The sequence below is a fragment of the Colletotrichum truncatum genome (genome assembly GCF_014235925.2).
Source record: "Colletotrichum truncatum strain CMES1059 chromosome Unknown Contig_0006, whole genome shotgun sequence".
In the NCBI taxonomy this organism is placed as follows: domain Eukaryota; kingdom Fungi; phylum Ascomycota; class Sordariomycetes; order Glomerellales; family Glomerellaceae; genus Colletotrichum; species Colletotrichum truncatum.
In genome coordinates this window covers 365,162-387,709 of record NW_027222403.1, presented here as the reverse complement: position 1 = coordinate 387,709, position 22,548 = coordinate 365,162, and the positions used below count along the sequence as shown (strand labels likewise).

General features: G+C 50.8%; 7 protein-coding genes across 7 annotated transcripts; 3 read left to right on the top strand and 4 right to left on the bottom strand.

Annotated features, from left to right (window-relative positions):
* Window positions 1–1,260: 1,260 nt before the first annotated feature.
* Window positions 1,261–3,100, bottom strand: CTRU02_209373 (putative alpha methylacyl-CoA racemase; the record flags this gene model as incomplete). Its single annotated transcript, XM_070205256.1, has 3 exons — window positions 1,261–1,556; window positions 1,665–1,819; window positions 1,872–3,100. 3 exons carry the CDS (start codon window positions 3,098–3,100, stop codon window positions 1,261–1,263), a joined length of 1,680 nt encoding a protein of 559 aa, XP_070060904.1.
* Window positions 3,101–5,130: 2,030 nt separating this feature from the next.
* Window positions 5,131–5,876, top strand: CTRU02_209372 (uncharacterized protein; the record flags this gene model as incomplete). The annotated part of the gene is made up of 2 exons (XM_036726791.1): window positions 5,131–5,317; window positions 5,422–5,876. 2 exons carry the CDS (start codon window positions 5,131–5,133, stop codon window positions 5,874–5,876), a joined length of 642 nt encoding a protein of 213 aa, XP_036581500.1.
* Window positions 5,877–8,754: 2,878 nt separating this feature from the next.
* CTRU02_209371 (uncharacterized protein) lies at window positions 8,755–10,018 on the top strand (the record flags this gene model as incomplete). Its single annotated transcript, XM_070205255.1, has 4 exons — window positions 8,755–8,969; window positions 9,018–9,233; window positions 9,295–9,481; window positions 9,536–10,018. The coding sequence occupies 4 exons, from the start codon at window positions 8,755–8,757 to the stop codon at window positions 10,016–10,018; spliced, it is 1,101 nt and encodes a 366-aa protein (XP_070060903.1).
* A 269-nt stretch (window positions 10,019–10,287) lies between these two features.
* On the bottom strand, window positions 10,288–12,179 carry CTRU02_209370 (alpha-galactosidase precursor; the record flags this gene model as incomplete). Its single annotated transcript, XM_036726793.1, has 5 exons — window positions 10,288–11,191; window positions 11,257–11,397; window positions 11,458–11,625; window positions 11,688–11,742; window positions 11,795–12,179. 5 exons carry the CDS (start codon window positions 12,177–12,179, stop codon window positions 10,288–10,290), a joined length of 1,653 nt encoding a protein of 550 aa, XP_036581502.1.
* Window positions 12,180–14,879: 2,700 nt separating this feature from the next.
* CTRU02_209369 (phosphorylcholine phosphatase) lies at window positions 14,880–15,974 on the bottom strand (the record flags this gene model as incomplete). Its single annotated transcript, XM_036726794.1, has 1 exon — window positions 14,880–15,974. One exon carries the CDS (start codon window positions 15,972–15,974, stop codon window positions 14,880–14,882), a length of 1,095 nt encoding a protein of 364 aa, XP_036581503.1.
* Window positions 15,975–17,488: 1,514 nt separating this feature from the next.
* CTRU02_209368 (unsaturated glucuronyl hydrolase) lies at window positions 17,489–19,092 on the top strand (the record flags this gene model as incomplete). The annotated part of the gene is made up of 2 exons (XM_036726796.1): window positions 17,489–17,752; window positions 17,806–19,092. The coding sequence occupies 2 exons, from the start codon at window positions 17,489–17,491 to the stop codon at window positions 19,090–19,092; spliced, it is 1,551 nt and encodes a 516-aa protein (XP_036581504.1).
* Window positions 19,093–19,154: 62 nt separating this feature from the next.
* On the bottom strand, window positions 19,155–22,107 carry CTRU02_209367 (uncharacterized protein; the record flags this gene model as incomplete). Its single annotated transcript, XM_070205254.1, has 8 exons — window positions 19,155–19,813; window positions 19,868–20,190; window positions 20,246–20,644; window positions 20,707–20,727; window positions 20,777–20,979; window positions 21,030–21,727; window positions 21,804–21,884; window positions 21,963–22,107. The coding sequence occupies 8 exons, from the start codon at window positions 22,105–22,107 to the stop codon at window positions 19,155–19,157; spliced, it is 2,529 nt and encodes an 842-aa protein (XP_070060902.1).
* Between the last annotated feature and the right edge of the window lie 441 nt (window positions 22,108–22,548).

Here is a 22,548-nt window from a genome sequence, read left to right as displayed (position 1 = left end):
ATCTGGCTGACTGACTGTATTACAGCATCATCACAGCATATATTCCCGATCTCGGTCCACACCCCCGGCTCCCGCGCAACTCCCGGGGTTTGCCATGGTAAGATGAGTTCATAGACTTGGAATGCATAGCTCATCGGAGAATTTCTCAGGCTTGCAGATTTACTGTTTGTTGGACGGTTTGCGCCAATGCGGCAACGACGACGCGTTTACACGTGGGCTACCGAGTCTTTGGGTGTAATTGTGCCGTCATCGCCCACAATGTTCAACGAGGTAGACTGGGGCGAACTGGGGGATGAATTTCCCGATGACCACGGAACATTTCTTCGGTACCACGCCAAAAAGCCCATGAAAAATTTCTGTTACCTGGAAATACGACTGCAAAATATTTTACAAATAAACAGCCTTACCATCAATCAGACGTCAGATGTACTTCACGGAGTTGACTCCGGGGTGGGACGGACATGTTCATGGGGGAGTCGGTGGAGAACATATGCCGGGCCGTGAATGGTCGGACACTGGTGACGATGACGCTTATATTGGATGAAAGAGGCTTTTTTGTTTCTCGACCAAAGCCAAGACTCAAGCACCCCCCGTCCACTCTTCCGTGATGTGGGAAAAACGGCACACGTAGATATTTTTTGAGATGAACTACGGGGCTTTTCGGTCTTGTCTAACCTTGCAGCGTTGGTTGCTCAATAGAGTAATTGATAGCTTCTAGCCCTTGCTGAGTCGACCGGCACCTAACTCCGGATGTTCAGCTCCGGAGCTCTGTCGAATGGAGCTTCTTTACCCCCAATTAGTCCATTAAGAGCGTGCTTGGACTTCGCCGCTCGCTCAACTGAGAGTATCAATGTGGGAAAAGATCTACTTTAACCCCATGTTATGTACACTATAGGTAAGATAGGTGAGATAATGTGGCCCAAAAATGGAGATCGAGATGCAGTAGTAAATATCTCAAATTCGATCAGCCTCATCTAAACCAACTAGCTCTGACTCTTACAGCGATCTAAAGCTCTAGTCTTTGTATACCAGATCTGATTATGCGGAGTCTCTTTGCTCTACACTTAGTCTCTCAACAGCTGCCGCCTCTCGGCTTGCGGCGCCGGTCCAATGCCCAACGGTGGTCTCTCTGTCTAGTCACCACCGGTGCATCATCACCTACACGTCACCTCACGTTCTGACCTCGGCTTTTCCACCCGCCCCCCAACGGCGGCACCCACTAATGCAACGGGTTCAGGTACCATCATCTCGACCAAGTGATTAGTTTCCGTCCAGCACCCACTTCTTTTTGTCGTAGCTCGCAGGCCACACGCCGTTCTTACCCGGCGCGATGATGCCGTTGGGATCAAGCGCGTTCTTGATGCTTTCATTCAACTTCATCTGCGCATTATCGTTCCAGTTGAATGCGTCGGCGACGGGGTCCATCAGCGCCGTGTGAGCGCGGAACTGTCCCCAGCCGTGCGCCGTCGTCTCCTTAATCAGCTCGTGTGCCAACTGTCGGATGCGAGTCACGTCTTCGGGTACGTCTAGGCGGTAGGGGATGCCGATGACATGATCTGGGATGTTTTGTTAGCGACTCATGATCCTGAGGTAGGTGTGTGGGTGTCTCGGAGGTAAGATGAGAAGAAACAGGGGGGGGGGGGGGGGGCGGGAGTGTGACTTACGGAGTTCTCGCATGCCGACGGCGAAAGCGCCGAGGTAGTCAAAGCCGTACTTGGTGATCAGGTTCTTGGCAACGTCGTGTTGCTTCTTCGCATCCTCGCCTGAGACCTTGGAGATGGGCGCCCAAAGGAGTTGGCCGCCGTTGGGGAGCCAGCTGAAATGTTTTGTTAGCCAACGTTCTTATTCTTATAAATGGGGAGGGAACTCACTTTAGGCATCTCAACTCCTCTACGGTAGGAATGCCTTGCATCAGCAACTCACGAGCTCGCAGGGGGCTCTCTCTTGACCTGTCCTCTGGAAGGAAGAATCGGGAACCCGGGATTGCCAGGAACTCGTGCTTGATGACGCCCAGAAGGACATCACGGACGGGCTTCGGGCCATAGACGGCACCGATGAGCTGCCAGCGTCCCATGTCGAGCTTCTTTGCAATAGCATTGACTTCATCGTCTGATAGAGGGCCCTGCTTGTTGGTATACTTGGATTTAGGCCCGCAGTGCGCGGCGTTAAGAAGAGTGTGCCTGAGGAAAGGAACATTCTGAAGGACCATCTGGAGACGCAGCGGGCGGATAATGTCGACGGCCTTGGACAGATCTGAGTCGTTCTCAAAGGTGATCTCGTACGGCTGGTATCCTCCGGGGTTAGGCATCAGCCACATTCCGATCTTGGTCACGATACCAAGGTTGCTCTGGGAGAAGAGGCCATCGTTGTAAGGACCGTATCCCGTGTTGAACAGCTGCCAGGTCTCACAGGCAGGCTGCTCATCCGGCCGCAAGTTCGGGTCCGCATTGGGGTTTGGCACACCGCCCATACCCGTGCGTACCAGCTTTCCGTTCGGCAGCACGACTTCCATTCCGCAGTGCATGCCCCAGTGGTCGCCGTAAGGCGTCGCGCCAACGCCTCGCTCAACAGCGTTGCCCAGCACCGAACCTTGTCCGACAGGCACAGAAAGCCACAAATGCTCGCGCAAGTTGTGCTTCTCCAGGTACTCGTGGAGGTCACGGAAACTCACACCGGGTTCCAGCAGGACATATGCGCCCTCGACGTTGACCTCGAGAATGCGGTTCATGTGGTGGCCGAGATCCATGACAACGGAACCGGGGACGCGCGGAGAGGCACCGCCGTAGCCGAAGTTTCGGCCGAGGGAGATGGGCCATACGGGCATGATTAAATCATTGCACAGACCAACCAGGGCCTGAACATCCGGAACATGGCGAGGAGTGACGACGGCGGAGGCGACGAATTTGGTCTTCTCATAAAGGGGGAAGTGGTCGTGCGACTTGGGCTGGTTGAGATAGGAGTCGCCCTCGAGGGGCTTGTCTTTAGGAACGACGCGAACGTTTTCGGTTCCGCAGATTTCCTGAGCTCGGATGATGAACTCCTGGAACTTTTCCGGAGTGAAGTTTGGGGGAAGCGCAATGGGTTCTGGGATGGGTGCCATTGTGGCGGACTTTTGAGAGGGGAGACGGAAGGGATGGGTATATTTGACCGATAGTCTTTGGGTTGAATCGAATTCGTAAACCTTTGAATGAATTGAATTAATGTGTAAGTCGAGATTAAATGTCTATGTTGGCTGTCGTAAAAGAAAAAGAGCTCAAGGTCGGGAGCTTGAAGACCATTTAATATCTTCCTCGAAACGGAAGTTCGCATTGTTGTGGGACCCCGAAGAACATCGTCAACAAGGCAGACCACGATCTGGCGGCTCATTATGGCAAGTCGGCAATCTCATGCGGCTATTTCCTCGCCCGTGCCGGAAGCTATGACAAGGTCGTCTGTCCATACAAGTGAAATGTACATCGGCAAGCCATTCAGGGACAGCTGTTCGGGTCGGCCATCAACAACGCACTCAGTTTGCGAACTCGAACCCGACAGGGCGCAATTCGTCCGAAGTTGAGCTTGCAATAATGGGCTCTACGGAATTGCCGTGGAGTAAAAATGCCACGGTAGTAGTCAAGAGACCGACCACCTGTTCGACGTCGACAGCTGCCTAATACGAACATTGAGTTTGAGCCTCACTCATTCCGAGCATGGGAGGTTCAACATGTGGCTTTTGCGGAGGAGGTAGACGTGGCAGGACGCCGTCATCGCGGAACTGAAGTAATGGCGTAAACCGGCCACTCCCGGTTGGGCTGGGCTGAGTTATTCGGATTGGATGTATGTCACGAAACCCTCTTTGGCTTGACAAGACGGATGTTGCGGGGGCTGTTTTGGGTTAGGTCGAAGTCAGTCCCTAAAAGGGCATCGTCATGCGAATATAAGGCCATTATTTTATGAACAGCACACGGCGCGCGGGCTGCGGAAGCTGCGGACATTTAGGATGGGGGAATCTCGTCATGAAACGAGAGTTGACGAGGGCACGGACAGCCGTTCCCGCTGCAAGATGCTGCATGCCAGCTGCAATGTTGACAGTCGTCAACATCTTACCGTCACAGCGGGAGACACGACTGAAACGAAACAAGCTGAGCCGGCTGCTCATGTCCGTGGGGTAAAACTAACCTATCGGTTCTGTCGGCCGGCATTGTTCAAGTGTTTGCAACGCTGCCAACCCTCGCACTCGCAGTTTATGAACCCGTTTTCTGTGCACACATCATCTGATCTTGTCAGTTCTGGTTCTCAAACTACCAGTTAGCCAATGGAGTTGTCGCAATGCAAAGACACCCATCCTTGAAAACGTTGGCGGACGGGCAGACAAAAAACGAGATTTAGACTGTTGCGGAGGAGCAGTTGGAGAAGTTTCGCATCGGCAGTCCGTAGACGGCACCAAGTTGAATGTCTGAGGTTTCTAGAACGTTTCCTAGTTGGGGTTTACTATGGTACCGGCATCGGTTTGGGACCCAAGAGGAGCTTGGGACAATAGCCGAAAATTCACAAGACACCTCGGTTCACCTGTGTTTGCAAGTGCGAGATAACTCTCCGAGTTTAATCAACTACCGATGGAGGACTACCAAACCTACGGAGCTTTGATCGGGGGTTCCCACGACAGCCTCGTTGGATTCCGAACGGGAGGGGGCCAAAGTTTTCGCCGACGGCATTACGTTTATCGTTCCATCCCGGGATAGAGTACCAGATTTTCGGGCGAACATGAATACCGTGGCTGCTAACCTCAAGAGCGCCAATAGTTGTCTTCTCATATTCAAACACGTAACACATGCACACACACACACACACCTTGATCTTGAGAACAAAGTTCTGTCGCCCTATCCGGCCTCAGCTTGGTTGTTGCCAAGTAACTTGTGTATTTAAGGCTACTGCTATCTCCTCGTCGACTTTAAATGGGAAGAAGGGCCATTACATCAAACAAAAAGGTCCGGGCGCGCTGGCGAACTACAGCATAGCAGCAACTATAAATCAACTTCAAACAATCTGCCCACAGCTGATTTAACTTCGTTGAGTAAAGACCGTGAGAAGAAGCTTATCAAAACACGGGCTAAGAAAAGAAAAGAAAAGAAGAAAAAAAAAAGTACAGCTGTGATGGATCCTGCCACGCAACTTCTCAACGCAGTCACCGAGCGCGTGATTATTCCGGTCAAAGGCGGCGTCGATGACTGGAAAGAACAACTAAAGGCCATGCTACAGATCCTCCAAAAGCAGCCGGGATGCCTCCGCACTCGATGGGGTCCATGGACTGAAGACCCGCAGAAGCTAGAGCTCATTACCGGTGCGTGTGCATTTCCCTTATACTTAGTTAACTCCTACGGAACCTAGAACGAAAGGTTTTGTTGGCATTCACATAGTTAACAAGACTTTTTTTTTTCACTTCAGGCTGGATCAACGCAGAGGCAAATGAGACTTGGAAAGCGAGTAAAGATTGTGCGGATGCCATGGCTAAACTTGCGCCTGTGCTGGACGGACATCCTACGAGCTATCTCCTACAGTTTAAGCCATACGCGCCACAAGCCGTCATCAACTCTCCGATTGTCGAAACGCTAAGCTTCGAGAACTGTAGCGAGTCCGAAGACAATATGCGCGAGATCGTCGAAAGGGCGAGGGCGATGCCCGGATGCAATGGGGTAGCGAGCGGCTTCACCCTATGTCGGGGTAGTACTGGGGCTCCCGGCAGCAGCAGCAGCGGTGGCAGGACCTTTGTTGCGGCCATAGGGTGGTCAGGGATAGAGGCAAGCCGAGCGGCAAATACAACGACATACACGAACGGTATGAAAACCGAGAGTCACCACGTCAACTTTAATTTTCCCGTCAAAGGGTTTAGAGGATTATAACGGCCTATGCGCATGCCCAGGGTGTATGATGTGGTTTGGTGGGTTTTAGATGAGCAGGGCGTTGTTTTCTTGAATATTTCCTGTCGTGTTTGCCATTTCCGTATCTCGTCATCAGTATGATGTTGTTTTTCTGGGTCTGGATGGGAGCATGTTTTCTCCTTTTTTTTTTTTTCTTTAATTTCTCATCCTTCTTCCTTTATTCCTCCTCTTTTTCTCCGTCCATAGTCTTTTCATTGAATGCCATCTAGCTTGCTGTCAGTGCGGAAGTTGAGGAAACAAATACAATATACCACATCATCTGATTTCTCGTGCCAGTGACTTTTAACTTAGTGCCGCGCTAGAAGACTGCCATTCGGAGATGAAGCAAGCTGTGAAGTTCTCCATCTTCATCTTCTAGGATCCCCTGTATGCAAAACTGCGCCAACTCTCAGCTCGCTTAAATAACACGAACTCAACAAATCGATGACGAGCCAACTCTCCGAACCACTGGGCCTCCCGAAAGCCCAGACTCACAGATTCACACTAACCGTAAGGGGAATAAGGTCATGCGACTAATGACGGGTTGGTTCTAGGGGCTGGTTAGGACCACTGCAATCTTTTTCAACACCTGATGCCAATCGTGCTACTGAACACGGAACTTGAATTGCTGCAAAACGTGGATCTTCCATTTGGTGGTGGTTCTAGGTGGGTTCGCCAGCAGCAGCAGCAGCATCACCTGTTCTAGTCGGGCCAAGGAACGGATGATAGAGACGAGGTGGGAATAGTGCTTCGTCTTAAACGACTGACGCCACATCCGGTGCTAGTCCTCGAGGTGGCCGGTCTTCCTCAAGCTCGACTTTCTCCATCGTCTGTGACCCTCAATTCTTCAGCCAGCTCATGTCGCTAAACCTCTGGCGCAAGACTGATCATTCCTCCCCGGCGACCAAGTGGTCGTGACAGGGCGACCACGCAAGAAAAAGGAGATGAAGGGTCGTAATTCAAGTCTTAGCGTACAAACTCCCCGCATTTTTTGGTAGGTGTCATCCTTCGGCTTCGGCCACTGGCACATCAGTTGCAGGGTGGATGGAATTCGAAAAGGGACATCGGCGGTTTCGAGCTTTTCTTCGCTAGCTTCTCTACCCCCTGATATTACAATCTTGGCGGCTCAAATTTAAGTGGTGCAATGAACGTCCAATAATAAGAGTGAACGTAACACCAATATCGCTTCAATGGAGCTACGAACCTCGTCTCTTTATTACCGGTGTATCTCGGACATCGTATCCTGCTTGGTATTAGGTGACTTTCTACCACGTGGGAGATGACTCCGGGGGAAGCCAACGCTGTCTTGGAACCTGTGACACTGTTCAATCATGCTTCAGAATGATTGAAGAAGTTTCCCAGGTGTACGAACCAGTACCTAGGTATGCAGAGCTTTTGCTACCTCGGTTCGTTTCTTTTACCCCTCTTAATCTTGCCTGTGCCCGGCCAATTGACCTTGTTATACTGCAATGATTTTAATAAGATTTTTGAGCCCAAAGCTGGTATACCTGGGTATCAACACTTGTGCAACGATCCAATCCAGCGGTTTCTCTTGCTCTTGGGAGCTCATTAAATCATTACTGGCGTGGTATACATCAAAGACCCCAGCAGCGCACGGTCTTCCCAGCTGCATCCATCAATACTATGTAGACTACGTAAATACGTAGCAAAAATCGATGCCGATCTGTTGATCCCTGAACACATTTTTCGCCTCGTACCCAGCAAAATGAGCAATACCAGATTGCGACTCGTCCATTTTCTAACAGTGCACGAAGCTATCGACAAAGGTGACCCATTCACTCCTTCATGTTCCCCGTCTTTTTTTCGAAAGATTCTTCTTAGGGGGGACCCAGCTGGGCCATGTGTGTTGCTGGCCAGATGGGCCCTCGGAGGAAGATGCCTGCATCTCCGGGTGCTAAAGTCGCATTCCAGGAGGGGTCTCTTGCAGCGGCCCCGTCGTTTCTGTTGCGTGACTGATCCTCCCAGGATCGACGCCTGGGTATCTTCAACAAACCTTCCTTCCGGCACTTGACTGTAGGGACAACGGCACATCAAACATGTTGCATTTCGTGCCTGTTGATCCTTCGACAAATTAAAGTAACTACAGGCCAATCAAAATATGACATGCATTTTTCAAAGAGTTTTACTTTGTATGCTGTTGGAAAACCGGTCTAACTCTTGGCGGCCGAGCAGTCCAGCAGTCTTGTCCTCTTCCAGTGTACCTCACGCCATTACGTGCAGAGACTTGTTGATTGCAGAACCTGCTGTCTCATATTCCCCCACCACAATTGCTAACTAGTGCGCAAGCCATGCTTCTCTAACCTCCTCTCCGGTGTCCCCCTTAAAGCGCCTTCCGACGTTGCGGCGTGTGGCGTTGAGCTAAGAGTAACACTACCAATCATGAGCTTCTTGTGGACTCCTGGGTCCAGTCTAGTTCGCCGAGGGACGTCGGCTAAGGGGGGCTTGATACATGTCACGGTCTAGGCTGCCCTGTGCCGTTTTGACATCACCCCCCTCCCCAAAGCAAAAGCCTGCTGTTATTGCCACAGGCTGAGGTGTAGTAAGAAACTTCTATGAAGAAAAGAGTGGGACGGAGGGGGGGTTAACGAGATCGATCTGCTGCCCACTGTTGTGTACCCAGGTTGATGACTTAAGAGTGGCCAGTCCCTCTCGACATGGCTGGCTAAGGGACCCTTCTTTTAAAGTTTCAAGACTCGACAACGCTTCGCTGCCTTTTACCCTGCGGTTCTTGCCTACTTCGTCCTCCGATATATCTGCGAGTGTTGGGAGGATCGACGCGGCCCTCGGCAGCCCGGTATACGAATCAAGACGGGGACTCGGACCTGGTCCACGGCCTGCAATGGCGACCAAAACCGACTACCAGATCGCCTCTTTGGCGGCCGGCTTCACCATCGGCTTCGGATTCTTGACGGTATGGGAGGCTATGAAGCAGACAAGGCGAAACCGTAACCCCTTACGAAGCTCCTATATCTATATGATGTGGGGTGAAATTCTAGCCAACCTAGTCATCACCATTGTTGGATGGCTATTTCTGGATGGTATACTAGGGCCTACGTAAGTTGTATCTGCTTCTTTGTTGGCAAGGCGTGTGCGCTGACCAAGGATTAGGGTGCCCGTGTTGTTCTTCATCTTGTTGTGTTGGGTATTCGAGATTCAGCTCTTGATGCAGATTATTATCAATCGGATTGCAGTCATTGCGGAGAGTCAGGAGACGATTGCGAAACTGAAATGGGGAACGGCCGTCCTCATTACCATGATTAACATTGCCGTCTTCTGCATCTGGATCCCGGCACACATTGTTCCTCCCGCAAACGAAACGTGAGTTCATTTACCCTCTTGGGATTACCGCTCCAAGGGTATATCGCTAACTGCTGGCTAGCTATGTGAAAATAAATCACTACTGGGATCGCATCTCGAAGGTCCTCATCTTGATTGTTGATGCTGGCCTTAACTGGTATTTCCTGCGGGTTGTCAAGAACAGACTGGTGAGCCAACATGGCCTAGTCAAGTACAAGCCCTTAGTCGGCTTTAACGCCAAGCTTATGATTCTCTCCATTGCTATGGACGTAAGTACTTGACTCCCATCCACTACAGATGAAGTCTGACAGAAATCCTCGCAGGCTATGCTCATCGGTCTCATGTCGCTGCCCAATCAAGTCGTCTTTATCCAATTCCATCCCGTAGCTTACATGGTCAAACTCAACATCGAAATGTCCATGGCCTCGCTCATCACCCGCCTTGCGAAGGGCCAAGACAGCGGATTCCGATTCAACTCTCTTTCTTATTCGCATGGCCATTCCCAGGGTCACCGGACGAACCAGGCCCGCAACAACGATCACGAGACAGGCCTCAAGAGTTACCACAGGGCTAGCGTCGGAGCAGTTCCGTCCGACTTGGAGGCAGTCCAGAACACCGGAATCCATCGAAGGGTCGACGTCGAAATCAGAGTTGATCAGTCACCCGAGTCGTCACACACCCCGTCCCTCGGGGGCAGATCACGACACGACGATGCCGGCAGCGGCAGCACTTTCTACAGGGTGGATGATGAGGACTCGCTTACGGGTAACCCCGGTCATCCTCGATCTACTGAAAAGAAGGAGTGATTGCCATTATTTTCGGCGGGTTAATTTTACGATTGCTGGGTGATAACAGGCGGTCTGGTTATGAATGGTGATGGTTATGTATTTTTGATAGCTGTATACCCCGTTAATGTACTCCTAAGGGCATATCTCATTTACTTTGTAGAATAACAACGGCTATGATAAACCCGCTGCGGATGTAAATAAAAAAAACATTATCAGAATTTTACTAGGCCATTCTCGCGCTCTCGTCTTTCGACTAACGGGTACCTCAACAGATCGTTTCCCAGCGCTTAGGCGGACTCGAACAACTCAAACCCGACAAAGTCCGGCGCCCAGGCGCTTCCAAAGGACTTGAATTCAACCGTGTTAGAGCCATCACCCTTGAAACCGTCAACCTCGATCAACAAGCGTCCAGTCTCGAACCAGTTTCCTCCAGAGATGGGGAACGCCCATCGCTTAGCGTCCCCACCGTTGACCGAGACAGTCAGGTTGCGCGAGCTGGAGCCCCAGTCCCAGGCTGTGTCGAGGGCGACCTCGTAGTTGATGAAGTCAACCCCGAGAAGCTTCTTGCCCTCTGTCTTGGCCTCGACGCCGGAGAACTTGACAGCGGCCCCTGAGCCGATGTTGCCCACCTTGGTTCCGCTGGGAAGACATTGTCCCTCTCCACAAGTCACCTTTTGCGCTGACCCAGACAACGCGCCGTCTTGCGTGGCCGTGTAATATCCGGCGGATGAGTGGGCCGGCTCCGCCTTGGAGAGGTCCGAGAGCACCAGCAGCTTGAGTTCGTGGCCCTTGAGCGTCGTCTCGTAAGTGCCCGAGATGGAGCCGATGTCAGTCGCGGCCCAGACGTCACGGGCCTCGGCCGAAGTCAGGCCCAGAACAGCGGCGAGGTCGACGCTGACAGGCTGCGAGTCGTTCCTCCAGTTTGCGAGGCCGACGACAAGACGGTCGCCCGAGAGCTCGCCGGCCCAGACGTCCCACTCCTCTTCGGTGTACCGGCGGACGAGCTGGGCTTGCTTGGCCAGTGGGTCTTGGTCGATGGCGATGACCTCTTTGTTGGTAAGGATGGCGAGGGAGTGCTCCGGAAGGTAGCCGGGGATGGCCGGGGCGCCCACAGAGAGGGGCGACTTATTGATACTCCACATCCCTAGATGGAACTTTTCCTCCTCCTCGGAAAGGGCGTTGAGGCCAATGCTGCAAAATGAACACTTAGTTTTCGGTTCTTTGTTTGAAAGATCAAAGTGGAACAGATCACTTACATCAGCATATCCATATCGGCGAAAGCTCCAGGGCCCGTGTGCTTGTAGAAAGGAACGACTTGGTTGGTGATGCGCCAAATGCTCCGCCAAGCGTTGTAGATGTCGTTGCTGATTCTCCAACTGTTTCCAATCTTGGGCACCCTATGTCTAACGTTAGCATTTGGTTACTTGCCGGCGAAGCAGAAGCAAACAAATACGGACCAGATTCCCAAGTCAGTGCCGGTTCCCCACTGACAGACCTCATAGACGATGTTGCGGTCCGTTTCGTCCAATGCCTCCGACATTGTAATGAAGCGGTCCGGAGAGATGGCATCAGGGTGGACGTAATCAACCATCACCTTGGGGTCTACGGCATAGCAGTTGTCGTATCTATGTCACATGTCAGTCGCAGTTCACGATCAGTTACTGTTTTTTTTCCCCCTTGGACGTACTTGAGAGAGTCTGCGCCCCAGGAGGCGAAGGATTTGGCGTCGGTGAACTCATTGTCTGTAGGTCTTTGTTAGTTCAATAGAATTATCCAAGACAACAAAGTGCTTACTCAAAGAGGCGAGCCGGTCAGTGGAACCGCACTGGTAGTATCCACCACCAGAATAGACACCGAATTTTAGGCCGAGGTTATGGATATAATCGCCGAGCTCCTTGCCTCCACCGGACGGGAACCGGCTCGGGTCCCATACAAGCTCATTCTCAGCGGAACGGTTCGAGGTCGGCCACCCGCAATCAATCGTGATGGTTGTGTACCCGGCCTCGGCTAAACCCGAGTTCACTACACCGTGTGCGTTCTCCTTGATGATTGTTTCGTTGGGATTGCAATTGTAGTGGTTGTAAGAGTTCCAACCCATCTGAGGTGTTGGAGTCTTGACGGTTTTAGCCTCGGCCTGGGCAGCAAGGGCCGTAAGAAGTGTGAAAGCCACGGAAGCCATGGTTGCAGTAAAGCAGTCTTGTCTGGCTGTCGTCAAGTTGGGGTGCTTGGAGGGCTGTACTCATTCCACCTTCACGAAACAGCATTCATCAAAACATCGCGAACGGTATGCGCTCACTTTATAGATCTATATTCACAAGCTCGCCAAGTCCGGAATACTACCTTCCCTCCCTGCGGCCCCGTCATCCCCGACGGGAGTACCTTGCTTCAATCGATATGAGGTCATCACCACTCTACGCGCACCATTAAAATTTTAGTCCGCGATCGTCAACTCCACACCGAAGCCCTTGCTAGAAAACATATCACACGATGAAAGGGTAGACAGGGTCTCCAGGCGCGGGGAAATCGGTCGACAAGATCCATCAGAGGGGGGTTACATCAACAAACAGAGTGTGCGATTACTCCCAGTCGGGCGCTTATAAGAATACGACGTGACGCTAAGAACACAACCCTGCGTCCCCCACACAAGTCACAGTAAAAATGCTCGCCGGGCTTTTCGGGGGCCGGTGTTGCCATAGAGCTTCCCCGCAGTTGAGTTGCAGTCAAGCTGGGGCCGCAGCTGAGGTGCCATGGGGAAACAGAGGGAAACAGGAAACATAGGCGAAAATCAGCAAGCCTGTAATGGCTCAATTTTCAACGCGGTCGGAAGTCGCATTGCTACGACTCATGCATGAGTGGGCCGGCTTTCTAATTACACGTGCTCAGGTCTTCTTCGCAATTGGAAAGCAAATCGCATAATTAAATCGTCAGTTGTTTATTGGGGCTGAAAAAGTTTAACAACCTTGAGCGTGGAGCCGGACTGAGTGAAAACCCGCATAGCCATTATGACAACTTCAGTTCTCAAATATCGTGCCAACCATATCTTTTGCATCAGTTGCTCCAACTTTAACGACCCATTTGCCATGAGACCAGGTAAGGAGTTTAAGGCCGACTAGGGTACATCAAATAGAGAAAAGGCACCATTTCCATTGGCTTGGTAGCTGCGATTGGCAGATATGTTTAGTCTCTATTATTGCAGGTTAGCACTATTGTTTTCGCAACTGCGATGACAACTCTAGGTTTATATATCGAAGCGACCTTGAAAAGCTTTCCCGTCACAAGGACAAAAGGAGAGAGTAAAAAGAAGGCTTATTAACGTAGACAAAAAAAATATTTACCTCATAACTCAGCCTTAAATCCAACAGCTAAAGAAAACCTAGCATGCCTTTCGTCTAGTTCAAAATAACTTCATATCCCTTTTCAATCCTATAATATATCTTATTGTAGCTCAATTATAGTCACTTCTCGTAAGCCTGCGTCGGACTTCAACTTAGGATTCCGACTATTACAAAACTGGCGCGTTTCCCTCCTTTGCCATAGTTGTGGGAAATAGACGGAATTCACCAGGTTCTTCTGTAGTACAAGTTTCCTGCCACAATAACCACTAACTGAATAGCAACCCGGTTTTTCTTACCTCAGTTCCAAGTAAACAGCTCTCTCTATGCCACTCTTCAGCTTGTTAGTCAACTAGCTGTTCCAGTGTCCTGCATAGGCCTGAATCTTCAAGGCGGAGATCAGCTGGCTATGAACCCTTCGTAGTTGGAGCAGGGCTGTAGAAATAAATGTCACACTCTCAAACGCCTTTGCAGGCATTTAGTGCCTGTTTTAGAAGGGCTTTACTAGGCGGGTACATAGTTGATAGGACTCGTTGGATCGCACTGAGCTGTTGAAGAGAGTTTCTATTAACTCAATCTTAGTCTTGTTAGGATTTTCCCGAATTGTTCTAGGAAACATGGCGTTGCGCTTTTGCGTGAGGTAGTTGTGGCGCCATTTGTACAATATAGAAGTCTTTTCAAAAAGCGTAAGCCATCAATCATGCATTACATCCAGTCTAAAAGAAGGCCAACTTTTGTCTAATTACCGCTTTTCGCATTGACTTCGGATTCCCGTAGACTGTGGACTTGGTGTTGAGGCTCTCCCGTGGGTATTCCAAAATCATACCCAAGTGGGGGGAGGGGGGCCTGCTGTTGCCTTACTAACAGAACGAGTCAAGGTGAGAATTGCAGCAATCATTGCTATACAGGGCATAGTCTCTAAGTGTCACTGGGAGAGTATTTGAAGGGAGGGACGAACAAACGCGGTATATTCCTTGAAACTAGGACCAAAAGCCATTGTGAAGACAACGACAAATTTAACAAACTTAGATTAACTGCTACTCGTCCATTGACAGCTCCACTGGCCCACCCTCAACCTTTGCTATCTAGGTGGGCTTTTACAGAATCCCTGCAACAATCAGCATGGTCTGGTGGTGTAGTTGGTTATCACGTCAGTCTAACAGCTCAGGAACATTTCCGAATGTCCTGGACTTGTCCACTGAAGGTCTCCGGTTCAAGTCCGGGCTAGATCATCCCATGGGCGATTGGTTTAGTGGTATAATACTCGCTTAGCATGTGAGTGGTCCAGGGTTCGATTCCCTGATCGTCCATCTTTTTGCTGTTCGTTATTAACGGAATACAGAGGGGACTTCAAAGCAGGCCAGTCAGTCCTTAACGATGATCATACCTTGTCGTACCAACTGGGTCTTGGCAGAGTGAGTAAGTATTGTTGATTTATCGGTGGAAAAATCATTGAGCGCATTGTAGACATTATTTGTTCTATGGGTATTGTTGCATCATCTATTGCTCTATTGTCAAAGGAACTCCGCCCAAACGACGTCAGTCGATTACTGGATGTCCTCAGGCTTCACGATAACCCAGTTCTTGTCCGCTGTCACGGGAAGCCCCTCCTTCTCCTGGTCGGCCGAGAATTCTTCAATCATCTCATTCATTTGCTTCATGGAGCTTTCCTTGCGGTTGATCCAGAGGTGAATACCGCCCTTGGAGACATCAACACCGTGGAAAATCATAGGACCATCACTGTCTGGGGTGTCACCACCAGCAAGGATGGGCTTCTTCCACTCGTTGATGTAAGTGAGAATAGCAGCCCACTTGCCCTGCATCCAAGTGGCTGGGGTCCAGAGGAAGGGGGTCATGACGAGGTCAAGGTTGGCCTTCTCGTCATATGTGCCATCCTCGATTTGCTTGCGTGCTGTGGTCAGGTCGCCAGAGGTCAGGTTCTTCATCAAAAGGCTGACACCAATCACATTCTCGGGCTTGACGTTGTAACCGTACTTGGGGTCGGCAGCGACCATACGGACAAGCTCTTCAGAAGCAGCAGTGATGACGTAGACTTCAATTCCGTTGGCCATCAACTTGTTGTAGAGTTCAACCTGGCCGGTGAAGATCTTGGGAGGGGTGATCTCTGTAGAGGTGATCACGTCGCCGTCGTAATAGGTAGTCGAAATGGTGCGGTTGAGGGACATGAGCTCGTCTACGTAACCCTTGAGCTCACGAAGAGGAATGCCACTGAAGATTTGGGCCGCGAAGGGGTAGCAGATCATGTCGTCAATCTCACACAGCCGCAGGTAGTAGCTGTAGATAGACTCAGTATGGTTTGCCGTGTCCTTGAATGGCACCAGCTTCAGCGATGGGTCCATGGTGTCGCGCGTCAAGACGCCCTTGCTCTCAAGGAAGGGAAGCAAAGACTCCTCAAGGTCGAACCGATAACTGGTGTTGTCCATATCAAAAACGGCATAATTGCTCTGGTTGGCATTAGAGGCGATCATGGCGTTCAGAGACTTGGCCGCCTCGGCTGGCCAGTGCTTTAGCTCGGGACCAGCAGTGTGGTTGCTGGCAAAGACTGACGGGGCAGCATTCGCAACACCACTGGCGATGGTCAAGCCAATGGAGGCGACGACGGGGTTCATGAAAGTCTTCATGGTGATTGATGGCGATGGTAGTGTTGTGCTAGTGTATTTTGGAGGTAGCTACAGCTCGCCACAAGGTTGAGACCAATGAAGGTGAGATGCCGGGGAATGTGAGGAACGGGCCGTGAGGAAGCAAAGGAAAGGGCTTCTACTGAACGGCCGTCGGGCCATGGCCGCGTTATAAACCAACCAGATTCGATTGGAGGGTTTCATACCCGTATTCATCTTTGTCCATTCACTTTAGGTAATCATGGTTTCTCCTGTTCGCTTACATTACTGTGCCGAGTTTGTTTGGAAGCCGTACGGGGTTTGCCAAGGTAATGAAGGCCTATGCGAGCGTTGGCAACCGTTGGCGATGGTGTCGCGACGTCGTGTAACATCCACTTTGTGGGGTGCCCAATTTCCCCAGCTTGCCGTGGTAACATTTATGACGTTGAGCGGGATTATTGAAATGAGATACGGGCGGGTTTTCGTAATGCAGTGGGGGGTCCCTTGCCGAAGCCGATAACAGCAATACGCGAGTCAAGCACCATCGCGAATTATGGTATCGATGCTGTTGCATCGGATGAACCAGCTCTCAGCCCTACACGATAGACAACGTGGGGTGTCCACGAGGCGCCAAGGCGAACTTATCAACTGGTGGAAACAAACATATCAAAGGGTTCAGCTGGGGTCCTAGAGATAGTCACCAACCGAGCTCCATTCAATACCCTAAGTACATGAAACTAGTTCAGGGGATATGAACTGAGAACTTCAAATGATTCAAGTCCGTGGGTTCCTGCTCATTCTTGAGGTTTCAAGTCATTCGGCTGGTAGGTAAGGCCAGTTCGTTCATAGGTCTACCAATTGACAGCATTGTCAACGTTAACTGGTTGTCACCATCTTGTTAGTTGTCCAAGAGAATTTTCATAAAAGCTTGTTTCTCCAAGAGTCAGTATCCCTGAAACGTGCATGAGATCAAATGCATGTGGTGTGCTATAGTGTTGTGATATTCAGGCTAAGTAACCAGGCAAATTCTGGTAAGCCATAAGGCTGAATTAATGCGAGATTCACTGCTTTCAGAGTAGTTAACTTCTTCTAAAGGAACTCTAGAAACTACTCTTTCGGGTACTTCCGAGACCAAGTTTCACCTGCCACAGGTTGACGATATCGGGCATCGGGCGATCGTCCGGGCGGCCAACCCCACTGAACTAGCACAACACCGCCCGATTACCGCTCCAGTCAGGTCTTTTGCCCCGACGTTCCGATCGGGGGCATGAGACAACTACGTTCCGCTGCGAGGAGTCTGTTTCGCACGACATCTTGTCCCGAGTTACCGGTCGATGAATCCGTCTTCCGTAAACTTTCCTCGCAAAACATTGCGCGCCAAGGATTTCCCCGCTGCACGACACTGTCGGTTTAAAAAGGGCTACTCCGGATGCCTGCGGCCCCTACTCATCATTACTTGTCGTAAGTAACCATCCATCCCAACGAGTTACCACTTTGAGGTCCTGGTGTTCTGTCAGAGGCAACGATCACACACAATCATGGCACAAGCCACAAGCATTGCCCAGGCCTTGGCAGAACACGTTCCATCTGGAAAGGGGACTACGTACGCCGAGTCCGACAGTACGACCGAATTGAACGCTGATAGCGATACCAGCATTTCTGAAAACGGAATACAGACAGCTTCTGGAATAACAAACATCATGGCGCGGTCTCAGCCTATCAAGGAACAGCTCAATGGCCTGTACGAAGAGAACATAACGGCCAAGATCTTCAGAACGGCCGCTAATGCCCTTGTCAACAACGTAAGTAGACTTGGTTGTCATTCTTGAGTTCATACATGACTAATATTGTGAAGGACCCTCCAACGGCTTACCCTGAGTACGTGCTTCAGACAGGCCCTGAGGCAGGCAAATATATCCTGCGAGAGGCCTCTTTCTGGACATGTGGTTTCTTTCCAGGGAGCGTCTATTCTCTTATAGAGCGACTAGTCAAGTTTCCACAGACGGCCCCTACTGGGAAACAAAAGGCATTGTTGCTTTCGAGACTGTGGTCGCTTGGTGCTTCGTGGTCAGAACCTCTTCACGAAACAGCGAAACGGACAGACACCCATGACATGTCCTTCATGATTCAGCCGTCAATGAGAGTCAGATGGGAAGTCGCCCAAGACAAGCAAGCATTGAAATCCATAATCACAGCAGCTAAAGCTCTGCACACCCGTTACAATGACACTGTCGGTGCTATGCGGTCATGGGATGCTCTTACCCAACATGGGGTTACAATCACAAGCCTTACGGACGATTTCCTCGTAATCATCGACTCCATGTGCAACCTCGACTTGCTTTACTACGCTGCATCGCACACAGGAGAAACTTATCTGTGGGATGCTGCTACAAAACACGCCAAGACGTTAATTAGGTCGAACCTACGTCCTGAGAAAGACCCCAGAGGTAAGGTCAAGGGACCTTTTTACAGCACAATCCACGTCTTGAATTTCAACCCCAAGAATGGCGAGATAAAGGAGCGACGTACCGGCCAGGGATACAATGCAGAATCGACATGGGCTAGGGGCCAGGCTTGGGGTATCCTGGGTTATGCGCAAACATTTCTTTGGACTGGCGACAAAGAATTTTTGGACGCGGCTCTCGGATTGGCAGAGTATTTCGTCTTCCGCCTCGAAACTTCGCCAAACTCCGTCGAGTTTCCCGTTGAAGGCGAGAACCGGACAAAGGGGCGTTACGTACCGCTCTGGGACTTTGATGCGCCAATCGAGGACGAGAAGAACCCGCTCAGAGACTCGTCTGCTGGCGTGATCGCCGCAAATGGCATGCTTGTCCTGTCTCAGGCTCTTGCTGGTCAAGGCCTCAATGAAGAAAGTGTAAGATGGAGGGACATGGCTGTTTTGATTGTGAAAGACACGCTTGAATTCTCTTTGGCGACTGAGAAGGCTGAATTCGTTCTTGGAAACGACGAACTGACCGTCACTGATGCCGAAGAAGGACGCACGTTTGAGGCCATTCTTAAGAACGCCACGGCGAACCACAATGCGCGCGACCATAAGCGGTACTGGGACCATGGCTTGGTTTACGGGGATTATTATCTCATTGAGTTTGGTAACAGACTGCTAAAGATGGGACTGGTGTAAGGTGTTCCGAAAGACTCGACATATGAGGGTATCTCAAATAGACTTTGAACCATTATTCCTACTCACTCCAACCTTGAATTATCAACCGGAGCCCAACCGTTCACGGGCAACCCTGTATTCCCCGAATTTGCTGTCTGTGCCGTAAACATCATATCATCAAAGCTGATTATTCGGTCCATTTCTATAAATCTTTGGTCCATAAGCATATGGGATATTGCAGATAGCTCATCAGGGGCATCCGAATCTCGAGGGGTAAACCCCGTGATGGGAATCGGCGACGCCATGGAGCCAATAATTGATCCCTGACGAAGCGGCCCCGGCGACGGCTGGTTCGTAAATACTGGAGCAGGTCTCGACTGTGCGGTAGCTGTTGTTTGATGAGGAGCCAAGGGGCTGGATGTTGGAGGCCGCGCCACCTTGTTCGATGGCTGCGAGAAAAGCGCACTACCTTGCTGGTGACTGAACCCTGGAGTTTGGGCAGAGGGGCTACATCCCTGACCGCTGATGCCGCTAGAATATCCAAGAACGTCTACGCTGTATCGAGAATCGGCCTCACACTTTTGATGGAGCTCTCGTAGTTGAGCTGCATACTTGCCTGCAAGGCACTGAGCATGCTTCTCTCGAAGAATGGGGCCGACCCAGCGCTTCGCCATTTCCTCCAAGCCTTCAACTAGAAGCCAAAATTCCGGAACCAAGTCCGCTTCGTAATATCGCCAGTGAACTGGAACTGTCAGTGAACACTCGAAAACCTCCCGCTGCGCCATGAGATTCATACCTAGGAGAACCCTTGCACTGATGAATACACAAAACGCAAACTGACTTGTCGCTGGGCTATTTTCGGGAGTGTACTTAAGGTACTTCTGAGTGATTGTTGCCGTTTCCACAGCTGCAATTTGGCAGGTTTCTGCACTGCAGAAACTCGGAAGTTTTACGATGCTTGACCATCGAGATTCTGGGTAAGCTATGCGTTGATGGAGGAGGATCATTGAAGTGTTGTGAGTAACGTGAGCCAATGTCAGATTGGGATCCATATTAATTAGGGCAGGTTGGCGAGAGATGTTGGAATCTTTCCATTTCTGAGGCAAAAACATCTTCCAACTAGGCTTTGTTAGGAACGTACTAAAGTCATGCGAAACATCCGAAAGAAACTTACTGTACCAGACGCAGATCTAACTCCTTGAATCTCGTGAGCCAGCTGCTAACTTCTTGCCGGTCCTGGAAATTAATCTTCTGTTGAAGGAAATAGGTAGTGACTCTGCTCAGAGATTCGGTTGCCTCGATGCAGTAAGCAAAGGCTCCTACTGTCGTCATATCAACTGTGTTGGGTCCTTTGCTTGGGTTTGCGGTAACTGGTGTTTGTGGAGGCGCATCTGCTGTCTGTTCTGGGCTGGGATAGTGCGCTGGCAAAAAAGCAATAGAGTTACCAATTCTGGCTGCTGATCGATCCCAGATACCGAAATATGGTGTTATGACGGACTCTTCCTTGTGCCACAGGCCACCGTCAGCGGGTAGTCTGCGATAAACATCATCAGACGTCAAACTCGTGTTCCATCTAAACCGATTAGCGTGCGCTCGTTCTTGTCTGACAATGAAGTTTTCCCGTTGTACTCTTACCCAGTTGTTACAGAGCAGAACCTAAATCTGTCAGTTTGTGTCACTCAACCAAGATCGACACAAGCCTTACCTGTCCAAATTAAAAATGTTCCAAAAAACCCTCCGACGCTCCTCTTCCTCAGTCCAGTTTTGTGGTGGAGCTATCGAAGGCAACGGTTTGAGGAGAGGCTCTTTGTCTCGAAAGTCTGACTCGATGCTCAATTGAAGATACTCAACCGTCCTGGTGAGTGAGCCAACAATTGACCATGCTTTAGAAGCATCACCGTTACCAATCTTGAGAAATATTAGTCACACACGGTCTTACCTAAGAATGAAAAACTTACATCATTAAAAGCCACTATGATCAATGCCTGGAGGTTCTCAACGGACAAATGGTCCATCGCGTTAAGAATCACAATGTTCCTTGAACGTGCTGTCCGGCGTTCCACATCGTGGGCTGATAACCGAGTTTCGGGATTGTCAACAAAACGGAGTGCGGCAACTACCATTGCATGCAGGACCACAACCAACCGCGGGAGTTGTTCTGGGTCATGCACGCGTCTGCGGAATTGTGTCTCGTGAAGGATGGGAATCCATGGCTGAATGATGTTAAAGTGAATGTTGATAATGTCCTCCAGCAGCTCAGGGGATGGCAAGCTCGTGGTGATATTTTCAAGATCTTCAAGGGGAAAAGCAAGGTCGATATTTGGGTTACCGCAACTGTCTACGCGTCGTCGCTTGCGCGGTTGGTTATGAGGATGAGCAACAATCTCCAAACCGTCAACTGTGTGCCGTCTGGATGAGCTAGAGGTTGAAGGGGACAGAACTGCATGATCGGCGACACCCTCCGGTGTGTCTGCTTGAGAGCCAGAGACTCTGCTCTTGGAGTTAAGCTTATGTAACTCACGAGCCAGCAGGGAAAGAATGCCGACGACATTGTGGGACTCCGCTGGTAGGCTGCTTGACTCCGCATGCCCATTAGAGTTCGAGAAGTATCCTCCCTGCTCATGAGATTTGTTCAATATGGCATTCTCCAGCACCTCTGGACCATGGTTAGTTAGTTAGTCTACCGCCATGTCTGAGACATGGCCTTATTGGATGGTCACTAATCTACGCACCTACTCTACGGTTCAAACTCTCAACCGCTCCAGGTTTGATACCCGGCTTATTCTTCTTCAGGTCATACACACACGGGGAGTCTATACAGTCAGCATAGTCCGCAATTACCCAGGTAGGGCGTCGGCAAGCCCTGATCAGATCATCCGAATCCGACCTACCCAATCGTTTACAATGAGAGCACGTCGGCTGGTCGCGCGAGCAGCGGAGCTTTCGGCGCCGACAACCCTGACATGAAGGGATGTCGTTCTCGGACGCCCCATCGTGGGGTTGCTGCGGTGCTGACGCTGATGTAGCCAAATCCATGGTCTTCAAAGAATCACCGGGCAGCGGGTGGGCGGTGGCGGCGGTGGTGGCGGCGGCCCGGCGCGCAAGAGATGACGGCCCAACACGGTCCTCGACTTGACTGGGGTTAACGATCGGCCGTAAAGAGAAAAAGAAGCGAGAACACAAGCGCACCGGGTGTGATGCAGTGTGTTTCCGGTCGGTTTCGCGTGAGAATCATCGGCCATGGAATTGTGCGGCGCGACGATGCAGGAGTGGGCGGAGAGGATCTTCGTGTTTATGAGGTAGGAAATTGGGGGCGGTTGTGGGGATCGGGGGCTCGTTCGGTTCGATTTCGCCGAGGGAACAAGCACTGGGCGGGAACAACTGTTGACAGATGATCTCGCCTCTTGTTTTTTCCCTCCCCTCCCTCCTCAAAGGTAAGCGAGGAGGTTTCCCCGCATTCTAAGCTATCTGGTACCA